General features: G+C 41.1%; 1 protein-coding gene across 2 annotated transcripts in view; it reads left to right on the top strand.

Moving 5' to 3' along the window:
- Nucleotides 1-15502, top strand: part of insyn1 (inhibitory synaptic factor 1) — a 45333-nt gene extending 29831 nt beyond the window's left edge. For both annotated transcript variants that reach the window (XM_069690483.1, XM_069690484.1), the window contains exon 3: nucleotides 14566-15502. In XM_069690483.1, coding sequence (XP_069546584.1) covers nucleotides 14566-15378 — 813 coding nt within the window. In that variant the 3' untranslated portion in view covers nucleotides 15379-15502. The remainder of the gene's footprint in view (nucleotides 1-14565) is intronic.
- The last annotated feature ends 9282 nt before the right edge of the window (nucleotides 15503-24784 follow it).

Genomic DNA, 24784 nt, shown 5'->3' with positions numbered 1-24784 from the left:
CTGCCATATCTGATAAAGGTGCTGCCGACTCAAAGATGTCCTGCTGCTCGCCGGAGAGAGAGTGAAAGAGACGCACTGTGACAGGTTTTGTCACTCTCTGAGGCGACCGCCCTACAGATTGTCACAGATAGAAATGGCAGAACCCTGGAAGCAATGACAAATTGTTTTGAGAGGAAGAAGTAGGAGAGAGAGAGTCATGCCAATATCTGTGGCCTACTTCAGCACAGCAGTGGGGAAGGAGGGAAGCGGGCCATCACTCAAGATCTTTGTTTTTGCTTCCCATCACAATATGTGGAGGTGTCGCGACCCTATGTGCATGGGGCCTCTGAAGATCATTTACATGTTTGTAACAATTATGTTTCCATCACTACGCACCATTTAACACTTGACTAAACCACCAACATCTACTTTGACTATGTTCATAGGCTAGGATTGTATATCTCATTTGAACACTTGAAGGAAATGCATTAAAAACAAGCTTTGCCTGCACCAAAGAACCAATCTTCCCTTCCTCTGATTCTATCTTCTTTATTGTTTTCACCTTGACTTGACTTGAGGTGTGGTTACAGTATAGATGTATGTGCACAAGTCCACTCTAAAAAAATATATATACAAGCCAAGACAGCAATCCTTGATCTGCTCCACTGAGTGAGTGCGATTACGACACTGTGAGCACAGTAACAGAAGCCAGGGTGATTTCACAGAGATACGGGCACATTTTCTGGTTCATAAGTGCTAGCACCACACCAAATAAAACTCATTTGGGTGTGAGAGCTCAAACAAACATTTTACGAGTACACAATTTTCATCTGCAATTATTTTTTTAATAGAGCAGCCACAGGTTTTTATACCTTCAAGTCTTCACTACTTAGGGTTCTCTTTTCCCATCTGTGGCTCAGGATTAAAAAAAAAAGCATGTTTTTTTTCATACATTTATGAGGCTTGATCGTATTTTTTATTTATTATTGGAATTGTTTTAAAGTTGAGTACATCTTAAAAAGACAATAACACCTCGGGATAATGCATTGCTGTAAACGGGACCCTATGATAGCATATCCAATACCGTAGGAAGGTAAAATACAGGGCTTATTTTAAACAGCTCACTCCTCCAGACAGTGAGTCACAGTCAAAGGCCTGAGGGTGAAAATGCTTTGTTGATGAGAGGTCAGACCTGTTCAAGCTAACAGATTGGCCACAAGTAAGTACTCAGTGCAGCCACCCAGTGAAAAAAATGTATCTAGGAATAAACAAATCATCAAAGTGTGTATGGCCTATGACAGTTGTAAACCATTACAACCATTGTTCCAACTCATGTTACCTAACTGCAAGGTTAATCTGTGGGTTTGTCATGCAGGTCACTGGTACCTGTAGCTGCTGTGCTGACAGGTCATGTTTCCATGGTACATTTTCTACTATATTAGTTACTTTCATAGCAGCTGAAAAGTTTCTGAAAGCTAAAAATTATGCAACCTTGGCTTGCTGACTAGATGCATCTCAACATGGTCACAGTCTTTTAGTGGGATAATGCAGCATGTGACTAAGCATGAATCATTTCAAGATTATTCCAGGTGAGCAGGAAGAAGGAGGAATGAAACTACCTCTCCACACAAATCCGTCTTTTCCCACTAAGATACAGCGAATCGTCCTCTGCGGCGCGGTTCATGACGAATAATGCTGCTGCAAACATTGGCTGGCTGATAATCACCAGCCAGCCAAGGTGTAAACCAAAGACAAAGAAGATGGAGCAGAAATGAAACACCAATTGAATATTGCTGAGGTCTAGCATCCCTGCCATAAAGCTGCAAAGAGAAGGTTAAAATAAAAATAAATTGCATAAAGGGTTTAGTTTTGAACTCCGCTGTGGTAGATCCGGCTATATTTGTTGGGTAATGATATATGTGTTCGCACAATAAAACAAAATGGGAGCACACTCCCATTAAGATAACCACTGCAGGCCAAGGAAACCTAGAAACGCCAGTGGCATATTGATTGCTCGCTGGGTATTAATAGTAGGGGTAAGCTGCTTCTCTCAGACCCGGACACTTCCTCCAAAGCTGTGGTCAGACAACAATGTGCAGCAATGAAAGAGTTCAAACAAACTGAAAAATAGTACAAGTGCTGAAAAGCTGAAGTCTGATATTTGGAGAGCATTAACGTGTGTAGCATCTATCCTGAAATATTTTTTTTCAAAGTTAGATCGCTATGTTCATTTACTGCTGTCATGATGTCAGATTTTCATTACATAATTATTGTGTCAAAAAAAAAAAATCACTGTAATGATATTATTGTGATAGAAAATGTTAACAGACTAATAATAATTAAATCGATCAGTCAAATTAATCTTAACATTTATTTACATTTGCCGATGATTTAGTGATGGCTTCATCCAGAGGCCTATATTAGCCCATCTACTGATTCAAACACTGTTAGCTGATGTCTTTGACACCACAGACAAATAAGCAGGAGAGATGCTGTCAAGTCCAACACCAAAATAGTTAAGCTTTAACAACACAACTAAGACTTTAATGTAACATTTATGGTTTCAGGGCCAGCAAAATAACTGCGACTTTATCTGCAAAATCTTTATCCTACAAAATCTGCAGGATGACGGAGACAGAGGTTGGTGAACAGATTGGTGGTGTTGCCCCTTTCACGCTTAAAGGGTAAATGGTCTGCACTGCACCTTTTCACACAATTATTCCCACTCATCCACATTCACACAGTAATGGTGACATGCAAGGTGCCCGCCTGCCATCAGGTGCAATTTGGGATACAGACAGCGGGAGCTGGGATTGAACCGACAACCTTGTAACTGATCACTTCTTGCAGACTAGGGTCTCTAACAGTCTCCATCTTTTTTTATGGAATCTAAGAAACTCTCACACTGGCGAGCTAACTCTTAAAGTGAAAACAGTGTCCAGCTCTCTTCTGTCATCTCCTCTGTTCTGATTTTGTGCAGTGGTGGCCACAGGGCACACACTGCTGTGTATTGAACTAGATGGTCACTAGCGCTGGATTATTTACAATATTATCATATGTGTATTTTTAACATTCAATCAATCATTAATCTTTTTTAAACATCAACGTTTTTGAGAATACCAGTATATTGTGACACGTTTAGTGTCATTATGTTTCGACTCTACGCCTATATTCTTTTAAAATGCTATATAGCCAGTATATAATAAATGTGTCTGGAAAAAAACAAAGATTACCTGTTGTTGTTTATTAATGGCATGCTGACTTTTACATTATTAACAGAGATGTTATATTGACTCGTGTCCTTTAGATTGGTTTAAACTGGCAGGTAAATATTTAGTACAATTGACAGAAACAGCACAGTGGAAAGCAGTCAAAACATGTATCAGTTGTGGCATATAAAAAAAAAGTATGTAATTAACATTGATTACTGATCAATAATCACAGGTATTTTATTATGTGCCAGCTAATTAGCATCATTAACTGTGAGCATAACACAGAGAGCGACAGTAGCACAACCCCCTGAGCCCTGAGCATGTTGGTTGGCTTCCCTGCCCAGTCTAGCCAATAGTGCAGGATTTATTGTTTGTATAGTTGGCATGTTGTTGATGGATATGCTCATCTTATTGGTTGTTTTTGATGGTACTGAATTATGTGTGAGAACCAGCGTGGATCCTGCTGTGCTGATGGAAGAAAGTTACTAGCAGGCAAAGCAGACTCATGGCGGAGGTTTGGATGAAAGCAGGCACATAATTCATACTCAACGTGGCATACTTGAAATAGTATGTGGAGGAGAGCTGCAGATGTGGCCGTTACTGGATTTTTAATGTTGAAGTCGCATGTCATGACATATTAATGATATGTCAGCAAAATTGCTGATAGTAATACCAGTGCATTCTACATACTTAAAATATAAACTTGCACACTTCATCCCACTGATGCATATGTAATGCAGACACTGTCCTCACAAGGAAGCCGGCAGCTCCGCTTGTTAAAATGCTTAAAACAACCTCTGTCCATGTTTTCCTGACAAGTGGCCTTTTGAGGTTACGGGAGTAATGACTGTCCTCTCTCAACAGCAAATGTAGAAGTAGTGTGAAGTTGTTATGCCTCTACAAAAAGGCTTAGGAGGGAATTTGGGGAGGATAATTGACAAAGTGAAGTCCTTTGAGACCACATTTTACGCCCTATCTCCTACCAACAGTCAGTGATAGGTTCTGAGGCATCAGAGCAATTCTTCTTTTACTTATTTAACCAGATGGGTAGTGGAACAAAAACTAGTATGATATGTTTTTAAAATGGTACAGACAAATGATCTATTCTGCTGTTAGGAATGACGACTTGCTTTGATTTTGACGTGTTAACTGCTTAGGACATCAATTATTATGGAAAAGATGATTTAAGTTTGGTTATACTCACCTGGCAGTTTTAGTGTTTCCGCCACTACATTTGTTTTTTTGTAGGCAAAAACATCTGGCAGCTACAGGGGCTGTGCCTTAATTCACTTCTGCATTACGTAGCAATTGTGGTTGCTGCATACAATAACAGTATGAGCAACTGACAGCATGAAGGTGACACTGAACTCGACACAAATTACATCAATAAAAAAAGCAATCTGTGAGGTTGCTGCCTTTACTTACCATGAACTAGAGTGTCTAAGTGTGAGCAGCAACTGCGACTTGTTGACCTAAGAGGCGGTTGTGCCAGTGACTGAAAACCGCCCAGCAGCTGTCATGTATGATATCTGAGTGATAAACAACAAGCTCTTATACATTCACATCTCAGATCCTCCACTAATAGACTGTACATTCACTTCTCCTTTCTTTTTCACCACAAACTGAGCTGGTAGACTTGTAGGGAAAACAATACAAACAAAAACAAACAAAAACATGTTCCCCTCTAATAAAAAAAAAATTAAGAAATTGCCTTGAGGCAACTTTTTTGGGGTAACTTGATGTGTTATTCCAGATTTTTGGGGGGTGTGCAATCCATTTACAACCCAGGAATTGTGAAATAGCACCCAGTACTGCTGCACTGCCGAACCTGTCATTAGGCAATATCATCAGCCCCCAGCCCAGGAAGACAGGCTGTGATAAGAGCCATAACAGGAATCTGGGGGGGATTTTTTAATTACAAAAAGAGAGCAGGTGATAGCTTTTGCATGGTAACTCCAGAGATGGATCATTTCTCACTCAATCATAAATAGAGCTCAGTCTTGTTGGCTGAAGAAACCGGCTACAGCTAAATATTTTGCTGAGTGGGTTGCTTCCATTTTCATCCTCTCTTAAGATAAAGGCATCGATGGCAATGTGTTCGTGACTGTATGAGTGATAATGTGACTGTGTGAGTGATAATGTGACTGTGTGAGCGAGGTGCAAATCAACTCTGATGTTATGAAGAGGTTTTATTGTGGGCTATATTTATATTTTGAAAGATAAAAAATGTGTTTCTCTTAGATACAGAAGTGGAACAAAGCTGACAATGAGATCCTAAAAAGCTGCGTAAGTTAAATGTGAAAATAAGTCTGGTGGGGGAAGAGGAGGATGATTTTCCTGCCAATCAGTCTTTTGCCCTCTGCGTGCCTCTTTCATCCATTCTTCAACCTGCTTTTGTTCCTTCATAAAATAACTTTGGAAGTGGACTACAACTGATCGTTAGAAGTCACGGCTGTGGCGATGTCCATTAGTTTCAATGACATGAGGACATACTGTATGTCTTTGTGTGTTTGCCGAGCTACAAGTACATTCCCAAGCCCGTTTTCTTTTTTTGCCAGGATAAAATGCTGACTTTTATTTGGCAAGTTTCAAACGAAAATGTGTAAAGGCTGTTTCCTGTGACAAAGAGTGAAGCACATTTGGGAGAGAAACAACCAGGTTCTAAATTGCACCTTATTGTCCAGCTAGATTCTATTACTTTCTTTAGATACTGACCAAAATCAGATTTATAGCTTGGACTACCACTACTGCTACTTGTGTAGGTCAGCCCTACTCCACTACAATACAGGGCCAATAAACAACTCAAACCCCAAGACACATCCAAACCAATTATTCCAAGTAATTGAGTCTGTAATGAGATGTGTGTATATTCATTTTCAGTCAGCATTAACTGTTTCCTTGACTACACACAGCGTCTGACGCAAACGGACTTTGACAGCCAAGAATTTGTTTTTGTTTTTTTATATTAGGCTTTGATATTTTTATGTACTAACATGTTTCCACCAATTTACTGCCATAGTAAGAATTATGAGGAATTGTTATTGTAACAAATTGAATCAACTGCATTGAATCTAAATAATAATAATACATTTTCCAACGCAACACCACAAAATGGGATAACCACATAGCCATAGAGCTGCACTGTGTGCGTATCTTTTTTTTCAATTCAGGAAAAACTTCCTGCTTATCTACTTACTGGTTTGGGCTGGAGACAAACTGGCAGCTTGAGGTGTCAGAGTGGGGGATTTACTGCTGGATTGGGCTGAGCCAGCTCCCGTAGTGTTGCATTCTCCCCTCTGCCCGAGAGATTCTCCCCTTTCTTCTCGTGCAGGTCGACTACATTTACCCTTCAACCCAGCACACACATACATAAACACAAACAGCACACACACTTTCGCCACGCTCTGATAAACTACAATCACTTTAGACCTTCACCGGCTTCTCCAGAAAAACACCATGTTGTTAATGAAAACTCTACTGAGTCATTAAAATGGGTCGGTGTGGCCTGGCTGCACTCACATGTGACCAGCATCACCTGACAGTACACAGGCCTAATCCACCCGCTATCTCGGGGAAGCAGACAGACTGAGGAGCCCCGTAGCGTGGCCCTACCATCTTTTTCTGGTCATTACCGGCTCTAGGCCTCTCAACACGGATAGAAGCAATGAAGGAGAACCTCAATAAATGATCAGTTTGCTCTGCCAGCACCGAACACATGCTGCATCTGCTGCCTCCCTGTTGCGGGAAGACAGAGTTCCTATCTTGCTCCCTCACTGATTGTACAACCCATAACCTCTACAGGTCGATAGTACAAACCGTCCAATTTTGCCACATAGCCGGTAGATGAGTCGGTCCAGTCTAATCACTTAAATTTGGCTAAGGAAGTGGTTGATTTCCCAGACCTCAAGGACTGCACCTCTTCTAAAGCCCCAGAGGGATAAATGAAGCCCATTATGCGGTGAAGTTTGTAATGATGCTTTTGATTAGTGAGTTGTCGGAAGGTATTGGCCCTACGCTCATCACAGCGTTGTTTAGCACTTTAAGGCCTCCGTAAAGATGAGTGGGTTTTTTGAGAAAAGATGAAAAAGCAGGAGGCATGTGCCTAATGAAGTCTCAGGCTTATAGCCCCTCTCATGACAGGATAATTACACCAAATGCTTCCAGCGAACACTTCAAAGGACACTTCATCCCTGTGCCAACACCACGCAACACATCTCACCAATCAAGATGGCCTGACCTAAATCAGGTCCCCCTGGCTTGTCTGTAATGTGTTCCACCCACTGACTCAGTGGACCTCTGCAAAGTCAAGCGCATTTGAATCCCGACCTCACTCGATATACTTGACCGGTACAATGAGCATGCTGACATTTCTGCAAGAACATATTGACAGGTTAGTCCCATAGCATGTAGCAGGATGTCACACGCAGTGAACAGAATGTGCTCTACATACAGAAACATGCAAACACGTGAATACCTAACTCTCCTCATTCAGTCTCATTTGTGCAGCACAGCCCACAGAATCACCAAACATTAGAAGCACATTGATCCAGTTGTATCGACGATGTACTCAAAAATATATGCATTATACATTAAACACTCCATAAAATTGGACTACATTTACTTATGCGCCTGATGCTTTGTGAGCCTACAGATGTGCATATTATCAATCAACCAGACACACTTGTCACTAAAGGTTGTTTACCTGCCATCTGAATCCCACCTGGCAAACCATCAGTTCAGCAGCCCTGTCTTTTCTCATGCATATGCCTCTAAAGGAGAATGATGCAGCATACATTCCTTTGCATTTACTTAAAGTCACCAAGTCTGGAAAATTAGATTCTGACGGACAGCTGAATTTTTTTTTAAAGCTATGTTAAAGTGATAGTCCAACACAATTATTTTTCCTGGAGGTTGGAAATGGGGATGCAGGTTTCCAGTTTGCTCTGTTTAAAAATCAGAAGCTGCTGTGGTCAGGTTGGAATATATGGTCTTACAATTTACTATCCCAGTAATTATACACGACCCTGTTCAGACTTAAAGCAAGCTAGTGCACGACAATACGTGGACTTTTCATACGCCTTTAAGTCTCCTGCTTCATAAATCTGCCCTGAGTTTCCATGTAATGGTCTAACCTTCAAGCCAACCTTTCTCTGCATATAATAATATATATATATATAATACATTTGGCATGTTTTTAACAGACAGCTGTGGGATATTAAGTATGTAACAAAATTCAAAATGCTCCCGAAATGCTGTTTCACCCAATGGAGAATAAGATGTCTGGAAACGATTGCCCATGTTTACGAGTCACTGGACAATTTTTCTTGTGAATCCAGTAAATATGTCCTTTCAGAGTAAGTCGAGGATGATAAATTAGCTTCTGGGGGATAAGATAAACCATATCACTACAATGTGAGTGGCTTGAATGCCTCCCTCTTCTCGTCTTGAGGAGAATTAAATTGAGGGGAAATAAGGATAGGGTGCAGAGGAAGGAGGAACTGCAAAACTGCAGGAGCTAACTGCATTAAAACAATATTTGCGAACACTTTGCTTACAAAGGCAGCATGCGAGGCCATTTTGATAATTGTTGAGACTTCCTAACTGGCATTAATCGCTTCCAGCGCTGGAAGTGCAGCACAGGGGCAAGCTGGAAATCCATTGTGACATGTTGAGAGAGAAATAACACTTAGATGTGTTTGAATGGCTCCGCTGAACATTTCAGATTTTTCCCATGAAAAAAATGCAGAGCCGTGCTAGATGCTGCATAATTAACAAACAAACACTGCAAACTTCTCTCGGTCTGCTCGGAAAATGACTCCTGGAAGAACGGGTGGCACAGGAACAGATGGAGAGAGGCCACTTGAACACAGCGTAATGAAGTGATCCACAGAAAATTCACTCATACAGCGTGCATTTCAAATGAACCCAGTGAGGGTGTTATGTCTCATTTATTTTGGTAACTCGCACCTGATTTAGTTTTTACATATGTGCATTGCTGCACTGCTACAGATGCCAGATTTAAGAGCTGTTTTTATTCGGTGGTAAATACTAGAATATGTAACACAACGTCAATATGGACACCATTTCCACATGGATCATTAGAAACACGTTAAAGATGCACTTTTATATAAGACTTGCAAAGGACTGCAATTTCCATCTGTTCTTTTCCTACAAAAAGCCATCAATGCACATCAAAGCTCACCGTCAACATTAAACATCTGTTTAGAACATGTGGTGAATATTCCCCTCTTCATAAGACACAATTTTACACCTAAATTTCCACATTTGCTCAAATTGACCTCAGCCTAAATTTTTCAGCATCATATGAAACATTAGTAGAGGAATAAGTTATTCCAGTTTTAATGTTCCAGTACATTTTCAATTAGCAATAAGAGAGAACAGACGCTCACTCAGGGGAAAAAAAAAAAAAAAAACAGGTACCCACTTGCAATACATAAATCATGATGCCAGGTGGAGTTGAATATTAAAGAAAAGGACCCTTGTAATGATAGTGGACAGTCCTGAATCTATTTCCCAAATCACCACTCTGCCTGAGAGGAGGCTCTTCAAGAGTTTTTACATTACTGACCACCGCTCGGCGTTAGATTATCCTTGCCTGTCTTTTCCACCGCTATAGCTCTCTGTCACAGACAAGGCTCCAAGTGCCCTCTTTCACTCTGACCCTCAATTACCCAGCCCAATCATCTCAGAAAGGTGTTGAGGTACAGTAATAAACCCTCGCCTGATGCCGCCTCTCTTTTAAAGCACCTCTGAGAGTGCTGAAATGACTGAACTCTGTGTTGATCAGGTGCTGTGACCACAGTTGACTCGTGGCTGCCAGCTGATAGTGTGCAGTGAAACAGAAAAAAAAAAAAAAATTACAATACCACTTACTGCTCGGTATGCACTGGATAAACATAATGTGTGCCCGGTGTTTGCTGGGTAGTCATACTTCCATCGTCGATAGATCAGGATCTAAAACAAAGACAAATATTATAGAATATGTTTATTGCCGTAAATTGTGCATCCACCATTCACACACTGAAAATCATTGTTATAGTCATCATCAGACTTTTTAGTAGCTCCCACTAGATACCATTTACAGTAAAGGAAGTAAGTGAAGTTGTCAGTGGAGCCGTTGAGAGAAAATTAAAGACTGAAGTTAAACTCAAATCCCCAGCACTTGTATCCACCCTTATACTATACATTACTGCTTAACTGTGTTGCAAATGGAGTCTTTTCAGTCACAAGGATATGCCATCGCTGCATCATAAACTTTGTCGAGTGATAGTGCCATAAAGTCTACGGGGGATACACAGCCTGACTCCAGAGGTTTAACACATCTTCAGGCTGCATACTCAGATTTTAACAGAAACAAAGCAAATGAGAAGTCTGAAATATTGTTTAATATAAGCTATTATTTAGTAGGCCTACATTTCAGACATTATTAGAGGTTATCACAAAAGTTGTCAGGAGGACATTGTCCACCCACACAGGTGTTTTCTTTTATTTTGGCTTTTTTGTGCACAGGATCTCTCTTTTATTTTGTAGTTTCACTTTCATTCATACTGCAGTATAACCTCAAAAAGACATGTGGTGAGATGTACAGATATAATAGGGTTCCTCTGTTAAATGTTTCCATAGTAAAGTGCTATAATTACTTTTGCTTTCTATTTTTTAGTCCTGGAGATTTTTATAAAGCAATTTATTTTTCAAACACACTGTTAATGGCTTGCTCCTGATGTGTTCGTTCATCCTTTGTGCTAAAGCAATCTGCTCATCCAATTCACCCCATACTGTAGCTCCTTCATCACATGTTCTCTGACGGGGGGAGTTCATTGTTGCTGCATTGAGCGTGCGCTATATTGTGACCTAGAAAGACTCAGCAGACCCTTTGAGCTGAGACAGTTATCAAGCTAAATTAACCTCCTACATACTGCAGGGAGGAGTCAGGCCAACCGGCAGATGAAGCAGGCAGGAATACATTTTAGGGTCATGATCCACCGCAAAAGTGAAGCAACATTAAGTGGATGTTTGGCAACCAGAGCTCAACTGATAAATCAGCTGGGCGATTTAAACTGCCGATATTGGCCTATCACATATTTATTGATATTGTACGTGTTGGCTGATATCAAAACTTTTTCTGCAGAACATAATGCACAAAAAGACGATTGAGGTGAATTAAAAGTTGACTATGTGTGCTTTAATTTTCATAATCATTCATAAAGATCCATTTCCCAGTGAGTTTACTGATTCAGTGAACCAACCTCAGTGTGGATGATATCCTGTCTATATTACATATCTTTATCACAAGTCTCAATATAGTTTGATACCCACATTTGAGGGCTCTTTGAAAAAAAATTGTGTTAACACATTTTTGTATACGTTACTGTATACATTTCTGTATACACAATAAGCCATAATATTAAAATCCCTAGCAGGTGAAGCATGAAGTATAATACAACAGCCCAGCAGTACGTCTTCCCTTAGAAAGGATTATTATGGCCAGTTGTTTTTTTTTATCTGATGGAGAGAGGTGTTGAGTAATTAAATCGTTATTTTTGAGACTGTAATTTGTCAGTCTCTAAAACCTGTCAGTGGTTTTAATGTACAGTATGGCTGATCAGTGTATATATATATATATATATATATATCCTCCATTATCTTTGCAACACGTTTTACCAGTCTTTGAACGCATCACAGTGTAGTGTTCGTGTTCAACGTGTTTAAATACAAATGATACAATTTATAACAATGACTTACCGCTCTATCCAATAACTACTTAACAACCAATAGTCTGTCTCATTGTAAAGACAGTGTTGTGAAATACTTCTCATAGATAATTTTTTAATGCGCTGATTAAATTAAGTCCCTCGCTCAAGTTGTGTAATCAAGTAAACAAAGCTATTTCAGCTCCTTTGGCCCAGAGAAACATCTTACATTAAGAGCTCCATGAGTAAAAGTCTGCAAATCACACAGCAAACAGGCTGAGTAATTCAAGGATTAGAGGATTCATACAACCCAATTCCCTCTGGGCAGTCTGCCAATACACAACTACAGTCCAGGTACTCATGAGGTGTATGATGCCACAACTGGCAGATCTGCAGAGGAGCTCACTGACAGATGAGCCAATGCCGTGCACGCAGAGGTGTACAGCCAGGTTCAAATGCAGGTGGTTTGACTTAACAGCACAATATATTTCCGAGGTAAGGATTTTATGTTATGGCTGATCGGTTATATAAAATGCAGCGGTGAGGAGAATAACAGCACCTACTCATCCTTCGGACAAATTTCAGACGGAAGGTTTATTTCTTCAGAAAATTTGTCAGTATTCTTATTTTTGTTACGAGGATTTAGCAAGTTTATGTAGGCTCATCAGCATATTTGACACAAATACCATCTAGTGCACAGCTATCATTTGCTCTGTTTGCTGCGGCGGAGACAACCTGAGCTTTTCCGTGAGCACACGAGCAGAACAACACTTATACTTTATCAGTATGTTTGCATTTACAGCCAGACAAGTTGGACAAAGAATGACTGTAATTCCACAAACAGGAATCAGACTTAGTGCTGTTGATACAAGCACAATCATTTTGTATTCATAAGAGCCAGAAAAAAGCAACCACTGCAAATAATTACAGAGGCAAAGGGGGGGAAAAAGGATCATGTTCCAGAAATCTCAGGGTAAAACTACACTTTCGCTGCTATTCGGCTGCAATTATGTTGCAAACCCATATGTGCACGTTTTAAAAGAACTTTTCAGATCTCAAAACACTGTGCCTAATTGCCGAATAGTTGGGGGAAATGTATCGTTTACAAGCTACGTGGATGTTGAGTGTTTTCATTTCACAATAGATTGTTGTTGAGAGCAGAACATGCTGATTGAAGGTGCTAAAATGTCAAGTGCAGAGGGCTTGGATTTTAGGCGTTGTCAGCAAACCAGTGTGATTTCAGCTGAAGTGCTTTCTATTCAACAAACACTCAACACACTGGCTGCTGATGACAGAGGCACCGAGGTTAATTTTGAGAAAACAATAAATGAAATGCTTTTATGTGATACTTTTCCAAGCAGCAGTTGAATATTTGAGTTTGTTTTGTTTGACATGGACAATACAATAGCACTGGAATTAACATAAACATCGAGCATGTAAAGCAGGTTAAGTGTTCGCACTGTGAAGCTATAGGTCTGTGAAGGTTCATCTCATTCATCCTGGTAGCTACAATACAACACAAAAGGAATCAGTCAGTGGATTTAGGACACACAGCTGTTAACACACATCTAAGAGGCTTCTTCACTTTCTGTCTCAGAAACCTCTTTGATGAGTCGCACCACGTCTTCAATGTTACAACCTCATTCCAGTGGATATTTAATTTTGTCTCGATGTAGCATGAAGCCAATTTACAGCACCTGTCCACAGGAGGCCTAGGTGGAAATAAAAAACAATTTCAAAACCATGAACAAACAATTAAGGATTTATGGATGAAAGTAGTGTAATGGCAAGCTGTAAAGGCAGACAGATCTATTAGCAGCTATGAATAAATCTTAGCTTTTGGTAAACTCGCCTGTGGGGAGGAAAATCAGAGGGATATGAAGCATCTGGAAATTGAATGTATTGTAGTGCCGGGTAAACTGTCACAGAGAAGTATTTTAAAGTGAGTTTACAATTAATACTTTTGGTTTCTTTTACTCTTTTATCAAATTTTTTGTGCAAAAAGCCCTTTGCGTGGATGTTCAATCGGCTATCACTGCAAAGCACGTAATACACACGCCCATCCACTAGAGGGAAGCGTATCAGTGTCACGTCTTTTCACGAGAGATGTATCAGTGTCCCATGCTTGAGGAAAACTAAATGGAAACTCAGGTGGTTAGGATTAGGGAAAAAACACGATTATGATTTAAAAAAAAAAAAAACTCCTGCACTCAAACCAACCCTCCTACCTTCTTTGTACTTCGTCTCATACCTCTGTGAAATTACAGTCAACTACTTGCCTCAAAATGTTCACATGCATGCTAACATGCAAATGTTTAGAAAACAAGGGTGTGTTGCTTTGGGTTTAGCTTGCTATCATTTGCTAAGTCGGACCAATCGTGCATTAAGGAAGCTGAGAATTGGGAAAGTTCCAATTTGGGAATGTCCCACTTTTAAGTTGAGATTGTTCACAAACAGGCAACATGGAAGCCCTCAAAAAATGTGCTCTCTTTCTGCTGTCAGAATACAGCAGAATGACACCCGCGTTATCAGTCGTATAAACCAACACGGACAAAATGGAGCATAGAGGGCCAATAATCCTCCTACTCCTCTTTGCCTACAATTTGCTTGTCTACAATATCTCACTAGTTCTTCCCTCTTGTGCTTTTCCTTCTCGATTACAGGTGGTGGGTCAGATTGATAAACTAACGTCCGACTTTGACTTTGACCTGGAGCCAGATGACTGGACGGTGGCCACAGCCAGCAGCACGTCCAGCAGTGAGCGGGGTTTGGGCGAGGCCTTCAGACTGGACTTCCTCAATGCAGATGTGCTGTCTGACAGCTGGGAGTTCTGCAGTTACCTGGAGGCCGCCGGCACAGCTGCCCGCAGATCTGGTGAGCAGCCAGTGGACCCACGACAGGAGCTGGGCCGCGGGACCATCCCCACCCAGACCTCCACCCCACCCCCCACCACTGCCTCGGTCTACTCTCAGATGAACGGCGGGCTGCCCATCCCCAACGGGCCACGCATTATCACTCCAGACTCATCAAGCGAGGAGGCCAGCAGCTCCACGCACAGCCACAAGACCTCCCGCACCTCCGGCACAAGAGAACGAGTCCGCTTCAGTGACAAAATTCTGTACCACGCGTTGTGCTGTGATGATGACGAGGAGGAGGAGCAGGAGGAGTTACAGGAGGACAAAAGTGGCTGCGCTACGCCAGAAAGTGATACAGAGCCCAGCCTCCTGGTCGGCTCAGTTGCCCCCAGACGTTCTTCCTCTGAGCACTCAATCCTCCATAACTGTCTGGACCCTTCCTACATCTCCTCTCCAGTGAAGGGGACAACAGGAGCTCACACACTACCCAGGAAAGGTCTCTTAAACCCTGGCTGCCGCAAAAAACTGTTACGAAATAGCAGCACACAAACTGTCTCTGACAAGAGCACCCAAACTGTACTGCCCTATATTCCAACCAAACAGAAAACAAAGGACCACTGAGAGAACCCGACGTTTATCATAAATTTCATGAAGAGGACTGTGCATTATTTAATATTAAATACATAGCTCATAGATTAATACACAAATAAATTAATTACTAAATAAATAAATGATATATGGGAAATCACTCGACTACCTAAAGTCATTCTGAGGCTCAGGGAAACCACAATAAAATGAAGCAAAGCAGATCAATAAGATGAAAGTTACTGGTGGACCAAAAGGTTAGTGCCCGCTCTGAGATATACTGAATGGACTCCCTGTGTGTAATCATTCAAAACAATGGCAGAGATTACAAAAGCAATCATTTTTACCAGAACATCTTAAGTGCTCAAAATTGCAAGTATGAAGAGGTGCTTTCCCCTCGTCATATATTAGTGTAAGTCACCAAAAAAAAAAAAAAAAAAAATGCTTGTTCCTATAATGTGGATACAAATCATTGCTCATTCTGTACTCTGAATCTGTATAAACATTGTCTTTTTTCATGTTCCAGTAATTTCAAATGTCAAGGGGATTATTGCTTCCAGCAGGGAAATGCATCTAGATGCACATGTCAAGCCTCTTCCTCTCTTTGATGTCAACAGACGACTCAGAGCGAAGAGACAGAAAACGACACTATTTACCTGCCCTTGATTTTCCAAAACACCACATTGTGATCTCTTCTTGGTCTGCTGCCGAGGCTGAAACATTTGAGTGGCAGGCAGAAGAAAAAATATATATAAAGTAATTTCGGAAGGTGCGGTCCACAAAAAGTGAGATTTCCAATTTTTCATCTTCCTCCGAGGCTGCCGGTGACGTCATTAAGGCTTAGGATCCGAGCTAAACAGCAGTCCACACACACACAGAAAAAAAAAGTGCAAAAGGTTTTGTCTCTTCATTCAGTCGCCCAGTGGGGAATTGAACTCAGCAAAGCAGCATTTTATTCACAGGGCTAACGCCAATAACCATTCCTGATCAATATGTTAGAGGGAGGTTGCAGTGAGAGGTCTCTCTGCTGAGCGTGCATGCCACTCTCCTGGGATCTGGGAACAAAAACTCACAGTCAGATCTATTTACTTACACTGAGCCGAACAAAAATTAGAAGTGTTGCCCTAAAAAAAACTGACATTTCAAACAAGCAACAAAAAAATGTGCATCCAAGAGTGAGAGCTGATGGTGAAAAGAGAGTGCTTCTGGTCAAGTATATATATATATATATATATATTTTTTTTTTTTTTTTTTTTTTTTTTTTTCCACAGAGCAATAGCATACCCTGGGAAACAGTATTTGTGAGCCTGGGCCCCTTACCCTTGTTCTATTTTCCAGTTTGAAAAGAAAAAGTAAAAATGTTGCCGTCTTAAAGAGGAAAATCCTTTCTGACACCCGTGAAGCTGACCTTTGTGTTTCTGATCATCCAGTGTAGACTTAACCTTCCACAGGAGGCCGAGAAGGTCTGGGGGATCTTACTCTTCCACATACTCTTCCTCAACCTACTAAATTAACAAAAGCAATAATGTGGCTATAATAAACCTAGTTACTATTCTAAGGATTACCCAATATGGTTGAGTGGTTTCTCCACTGGTACCCTGGATAAACTGCTCCGCTTGTGCCTCGTGATGTGCCAAGTCTACAACTGGCCGCTGCAACCCTGTAGTTTATTAAGTGCTCTGGAGAAGCACATCCATAACAGCCCACCTCTGTTTTTGTCTGTGTGCTCCTGTATAACACTTATTGCATAGTGCACTGCTCCGGGGAATTACAGCCGTGCTGTTTAGGCAGCATCGAGCCTCCAGAGCCCGATATAAGGAAAGCAAAGCGAGCACTTTTACACCGGGCAGCTTGCTAAAAGCCACACAAGCATTAATTAGCCTAAAGCTGATGGGCTATACATGCACATACCAGAAGTAATTTTGTGATTTTTAGGCTTTTTTTTTTCTCACCTGGTTTTGTAATGTTTTCTTTTGTCTCGCTCTGGCTCAGTTAATCCCAAGTACCTGTGAAGAAAGAGGCACTGAAGAGAGATCAATGGCTCGCTCCCCAAAGCATTGGCTGCCATTTCCCTGCTAGATTGGGGACCAACAGGTCATCACAGCCATTAGCATAAACAAACAAAGCTATGCCGCCACACAGGCAAAGCATCTATTACAGGAAAACAAACTAAGCCCTTATTGTGATGCCTATACACCCGCCAGACATTACAATGTGAGAGGATTTTTTTTGTTTTCCTTCTTTTCCAGTCTAAAGATTTTATAAGTCATATCAGCAATGAAATCACCTCTTCAAATATAGAGGTGTTTGGCACCAGCACAGAATACATTATCATTGGGGACAGATCTGAGATATTTGGACAAAACATTAGCAACGTCTCTTTTGCCAACAGGCTCATTATTCATCTCTAATAGAGCAGAGCTTTGTCCTCGGTTCTCTGTAGGACGGGGATGGGTGGAATCCAAAGGTTATGAAAACCTGAGCACACTGATGCCAAATCATCTGCCAACCAGGAAGATCATTTTTATGATGCCACTGCATACAAAACAGATGTTGTGTGTTTGTGTATGTGTGTATATGTGCGTGTCTCCTGTCTGTATTTTCACTGCCTTTGTGCCTGCACATTGTGTGAGGAGATAAGTGATATTTTCTGAATTTTACGCCGCCTCATGTTTAATTTCATATTTTATTGTCACAGCAATTAATGGAGATCAATATGAAATAGACGCTGCACATCCCCCCCCCGGAAGTCTTCTGGCCAGACTAGTCCATAAGACAAGATTAAACTAAATCTCTTTTAGAAGGCTGCAACGCGAGTCATGCCATCTGTGTTTTGACATCAGCGATGGGCATGTATTAGCTCACATCCCTGATCAATCCTCTAATCACAGCCGCTGGGACACTCTGTTGCGTGACTCACAAATAGTGTGAGGCAAAACTACTTTTAAAAGGTGATTATGGTACTATAACACAGAAATATAAACCCCCAGCTGGTTCCTTACCCACCCCTTATACATAATTACCACACTTCACTCTCGCTGGCCTTTGTCTCCGTCAGTGAGAAGAGGAAAACAGATGACAGATCTCTGTTTTCTCTGTTGATTGGTAAGGGTCCATGAAGCGGAGAGCTCAATGGAGTCTCACTGATTACTATGGATTGGCGAATGGCCGGGGCTACCTAAGGTTGATTTGTTTCATCTTTGTGCCATTTATATCCTGCCGCTACAAGAGCAAACTATATCTATTCTAGCTCCCTCCTCCTTCCCCTACTTGGAGCCTCCTTTCAATGCACACACCTCTTCCCATTCATCGCCATTGGGGATTTTAGTCACAGCACATCTACTGACTCCAACCGAGAGATGAGATGATACCTCAGGGTCTCGGTTTCTGGTCAAACAACTAGAAAGTTTTGTGTCATTGAGCATATGCACACGTCAAACTCTGACAAATCAAAGTCAAGCTAACAGCTCACTGCTGCTGACTCTGGCTCATCAGCAGCAGTGGAACAATGTGTTGAACCTCAGGTGCACTGGACAGTTGGCACAGGGTTACGTGGCACAAGGTCTACCCCATGTAGAGGACACTGCTGCTTTTATGCGCACAGAGACACCGCTCACAACGGGCCCCAGGCTCTGTACCGCACAGTGCCCTGGCCAACCAAAAGAGCAACTCCCGGCACCTGAGGGAATGGCCGGACAAGGCCACTTCAACCATCAGTCACCACTTGATTGGGCTGGGGGAGTGATTAATGAAGAGCCATGCAACGGCCGCAGATAAGATTAGACCTTCACAGGTGATGAAGGACAAGGCCTGTGGCTGCAAGGTTCCTGGGACAAAACAATGCCTTCAGACGACTTGGCACACCGTAATTAAAGTTAACGAGAACCCTGTCACTTTTACATGCACTGTGGCATTGTGATTTAACAGTGTGTCAAGAAAAACTAAGAAATAATAATTATTCTTTGATAGGCCAAAGAGAAGGGGTCCATAAGGATTTGATCAAATAAAGCTACCGTGTCATTTTGTAGTGTTTGGGGAACACTGCACTCATGCAGATAACAGGCAGAAAAAGTAAACAAATCTGACATTTGACTACTTTTTTGTGACTGCTGTATTTCATGTAGTAAACTGTAATTTTGTCACATTTGAAAGGTAAAACTAATTGTAAAAATGTATCCACTAATGCTAAATGACCGTGGGGCAACTACAGCTCTTGCCATTTACCAGAAACTTTATTACAATCACTGTTCGAAAGTCAATCAGAAATATGTAATATCTCACAACTGCTACATGTGGTAGAAAAGACACAGAGCAACAGATGGAAATAATGTCATGATGCAGTGCTCTTGAAAAGAATTGATCAGCACACCCGGGCTAAAGAGAGAAAGTTACCATTTTCAGCACATTACCTGACTGATAATTGGAATATCTCCCAATGTGAATTTAAAATGTGGCATGGCCGAGTGAGGGAGAGGAGTGCCGAATCATTGCCGAAGCAATTTCTGGGAGCGAGTGAAAACGAGAGACAGAGAGAGAAATGATTGCGGCTGAAATGCTACGAGTCCTCAAATTGAACCACCATAGAAATGTAACCTTGTTGCATACCGCATTAAATTGCACACAAATGATGTGTGTAATGACATGCTCAGCTGAGCGAGGAATACATCAAGAGACAATTGAATTGGTCCAGAAAAATACACAATTACAGGAAACATCACTGACAGACTGCAGGAGTGGGAGAAGCACGTTTCAGGGAGCAGCATGATCAGAAAATAGATATTACCAAGTTCCTAGTGAGTTGTCAAAGGAAAGAATCAATTAGAGGAAGACGCTGTTAAGTGAATTCGCATTTGAAAGGGGGACTATGGAATACAAATGCAACTAAGTGCAGCTGTGTGCGTGGACATCTCACTCTGACAAAACAAAAGTCAAAAAGCAGCAGCACTCTTTTTGCAGACAGCTCCGGTTTGGCAGCCTGTCAGCATTTCCATGGAATTTTACAGGTAAAGGCCAAGAAGGCAGGGAATTGCTGACAGTTTAGTAAGACCAACAAATGAGACTTAAATGATGATAAGACAGGTGCAATGTATATGGCGAGTCCCCAAGTGCCCCTTATTTCACCTTACAAAGGGCTTTCCCCATCACTCATATTTACTACTTTCTCCACAGTCCACACCCTATACTCACACACACACACACACACACACACACACACACACACACACACACACACACACACACACACACACACACACACACACACACACACACACACACACACACACACACACACACACACACACACACACACACACACACACTCTCTCTCTCTCTCTCTCTCTCTCTTTCTCTATTCAGTCTCTTCTATGCACTGCTCTGGCTGTAATGAGCTCTGCAATCTAGCCCAGGAGGCTGTGACTGAGGTCTTCATCAAAAACGCAGCAATTTGGAAGGTGGCAAGGACAGGTAAGAGTCATTCCTCTGCAGCTGCACTGTGGAGCAGAACAGTGAGGGGGGACAAGCTGGAGTTCAGTTATGCTGCAGCAATGAGTGATTGATTGTGTCATGGATTGGTTGCTGTCTTCTACTTGCAAAAATCCAACTGACCTTGTAAAAGAGGCTCTGAGTGCAATAATTACCACTGTACTTAGCTTGCTCCAATTAGTCAAGTTTTTTAGCATCTCAACACTGTCCCCTTTACTCCAACTAAAAAGTGGGTCAGCAGACGGAGAGGGGTGCCTGCGTGTTGTGTTACGCTGCTGTGCATTTCCAATACATTATAGCAGTGATCATTCTCAAATGACTGCAATTAGTCAAATGTCAGGCTTGGTTTGAGCACTCACGGTCGCTTGCTGACAAAATAGCTCAGAGGTATGTCAAAAGATTAATAGCGGTGGGATTTCATTAAGTACGGTGCTTGAAAGAAACTGGTGAAATACACAAATTAATTACAACTTCTGTGTTTTCCCTTCAGTTTAGCCCATAATTAGGCACAGAGGACAACAAAATCAGTCAACAGACTCAGGTGTTGATCTAGTTGATATACTTAAGAGATACTTTTATTATGTCACATAATCAGTTCTATTTATTGAACAAAAGATCATTTTCAGTAGATTACAAAGATGTATGGTGAAGAATAAAACACATAAAAATACCTAGCTCGTCCTGAGCTGTAAAACTTTGAGAACAAACTTTTCTACTTCAAGTTGCTGAGTGCCAAAAAAAAGGCAAAACTCACATTCATCAGCCTGTCAGCCTTGGCTTGTTATGTTTTTTTGGTGGGGGAACTTGCGACAACATCCTGATCAAAATTGAAGGCCGAAGTTTACATAAGTCTAAGGACCGAACTCTGATAGTTTGATGTCACTGACTGATTTCCTTTAAAAATATCTGGTAATGACAAATGCCTTGTAACTCGGTACCAAATTTCACTATATAGTCTACATCCACACGTTTTTGTTTCATAGCTTTTGCTCCGGTAACGCAGATGTAAATTTCAATAGCGCCAGTGACTCACAGCATTTTAGTCTGTAAACTAATCTTTGGCCACATGTCTGAGTTGCGTGTGATACAGTAACTGGAGGCTTTGCTGTACGCAGCTAGCTAGGCTGTGTGGTTCAATGTCTTTAAATACTGTACAGATGAACACGGTACCTTCAAGTGTTTGGAAATTGGTGGAATGGAGAAAAAAAATGTGTTTTACTACTTTTTACTTTTACCTCCAGTAAGTGTCAGTAAACTTCCATTGTTAGTACATTCAGATGATGACAGTCATCTGGAAATGGTAAACATGATCAAATCTGGTTTTGCTCGAGTGCTGTTGTCTCCTTAGCAATTAAATGATTTGGATTATGTGCAGTCTCCTCAAAGCATACATACTCACTTGCTTTGTATTTGGACTAGATTATATGTGCCTTACACATTTAACAGATATGCTTAAGTAAAAAAGGGGTTTGTGAGGGATATAGTATGATTGGTGGGATGCCAAGTTACATCATAAACAAACATCACTGCTTTTCGATTAAAATTGATCCTAAGGCAGCAAAAGGCCTGTAATGTAGCTTGGATAAAAAGCAATCAGGCTGCAGTTTTAAGTTATGGCATCTTGGCCTTGTCCAAGTGGTCAATAAATGTTCTTTTTTTGCTTGTGTCCTCAGTGCATCAGCCTTGGCTATAAAGCCTAGAAAGCACAGCCGTAAAATGGCTGTGTGGGCCCTTCGCTGGCCTGGTGTCTGGTATTCTGGCAAGGGTTTCTGGCACCCTTGGTGTCGGACTAGAACTTTAAGAGCATGTAAAATGTAAATCTTGCAGCTGACAGACTGATCTCTGCTGTCTCCAGACTGAATTTACCACCTTTCACAGAGTAATAAGAAGCCAGCTGTTCCAACATCCTATTACCGAGATGAAATTAAGACATTATGGCTACTTTTTGCAGACACTAATAGTGGAAACTCACAATCCCACAGTCTAAAATGTGCATGAGGAAACTATTCCATGAGGGCAAAAAAGCAGGCTCAATTTATTCCAAACAGCAACTAGCAATGCAACTCTGACGTAACATTCTGCTGTTCTGTGGTGAGCTTTATCTTCACCTGCACCAGACTGGTGTTTGGTGACTCACTGTGCAGCAAAGCAGGAGTAGGTGTGCAGTAGGTGGTGTGTTTAATTGGTAATTCACTGCAATTTTGGTGTAGAGGATGACTGCACTTTGCAGTGTCTGCTGCTCACCTGCTTGAGTCAGGTCAACAGCAAATGAGCAAACACCTTTTATGTACGTCATGCTGAAATGTTTTAATTGATTGCGGCTTCTTCAACTATTAAGACAATAATACAATTAAAGAAGAGTTTTCAGTTGCATCATAATCTGATATTAATAACTGCATCATTAAGCTGTTTTAAAATTACCATAGAAACTTCAGTACTCAAGAAAACTTGAATTGCCATATATACATGTTTGGGCTGTCATGTATCTTAACCTGTCAAAACCCAGTAGCTCCAGATTTTACATCCATATAGGAAAAATAGAAACCCCATAATTACCATTAGTCCTAACATTAAGTAACAATGTAGGAAATGATATGCCCTCTTTGTAACAAGGTGGAAAGCACAGATGTGAAGGTTGGGTTCATAGATGGCATATATGTCTAACTTTCATGCAGGATACCACAATTACAGCCTTTAACAAACTTTAATCATGTACACCAGGAAGCAAGATTTTTTTTAAATGTAGGTATTCAATGTAAAACATGTTTGCCCCTGAATCTAAACTACAATTCTGCAAAATCCTCCAATATTGATGTTCCTGCCAGGAGATAAAAACAATAACACTAATTTCCTCTCAGGAAAAGCTGGACTGACTGGTTTCCCTTAACAAGCAAATAGGTGATGGCCAGAGGGGCACTCGTTCACTGGTTGCACATGTGCAGTTGACTGTGTTTACCACGTAACTTGCTCTCTACTTAAGTCTCAAGTCCAATATGGCATAATAGCAACATGTAGTCAATGGCAGAAGGCACATTGGACATTCTGGCCTTTTTGGGTGCTTTGATAATAAGGGATGCAAAAATATCTACAGGGCAGCTAAAAACATCAACTAATGCATCATATCAGAGAATGTAGCAGATGTAGCTGGTGTACTTATCTTACTCTTCAAGGTGCATAACGGTCAAGGGAGAACATTTCTACAGCAAATGCAGGTTTGTTGTTAATAATAATATTGTTAATATTGTTAGATATTTTGGGAAAATATGGCACTAAACTAACTAACTTTTTTTTTTTTTTTATGTCACACGATTTTTAAAAGCCATATTTTCATTGAATTACTAGCTCTACCTGAGAACTGATTTATTGTGGTGATATAGTTGCACCACATCATGTTTGTCACAGCCATTGGCATACTTGTAATGCAATTAAATACACAATGCTGCAAGCACTGTTGAAGAAACTGTTAAATATTGAATGAGGTTGCTGCTTAGGTTTTACTAACTTTTAATGAGCCGGGAAGTCAGACAGTGGAAGGAATATAAGATCCGGTCAATTTTCAAAATAAAACACCCTGTTGAGACTTCCGATCATTTATCGTATCACTAAATCAACGTTTACATCCCCACTTTCAAGTGGGATAAGAAATGCCCTCTCCTCCTGCTGCAGGCACTATATGCGAAACGGTTACAAAATAATTATGAGGATGAAAGTTTTTTCTGAACAACTACAACAGAGCAAACTGTATTCACTTTGTCTGTAGGCTACAGAACCAAGTTGGACAAATTACCAAATCAGGAGGTCAAAAAAAGACAACGCTCCGCTTCTGAAACGGTCCTGTTGGGGTATGAAACACGAGGTTGGAACACACGTTACGTGACGCGCCAGTGCCCGGTTGAAAACGCATGTAAACAACCAGTAGGGAAGGTTTTTTATCTAATACTCGTGTGGTCAGTGCCAA

Source organism: Brachyistius frenatus, unplaced genomic scaffold (genome assembly GCF_029030835.1).
Source record: "Brachyistius frenatus isolate BFR_SWC_R1_liver_20210118 unplaced genomic scaffold, ASM2903083v1 Contig_9, whole genome shotgun sequence".
Classification (NCBI taxonomy): domain Eukaryota; kingdom Metazoa; phylum Chordata; class Actinopteri; family Embiotocidae; genus Brachyistius; species Brachyistius frenatus.
The sequence above is the reverse complement of the archived record's forward strand: the minus strand, read 5'-3'. Positions and strand labels throughout refer to the sequence as shown.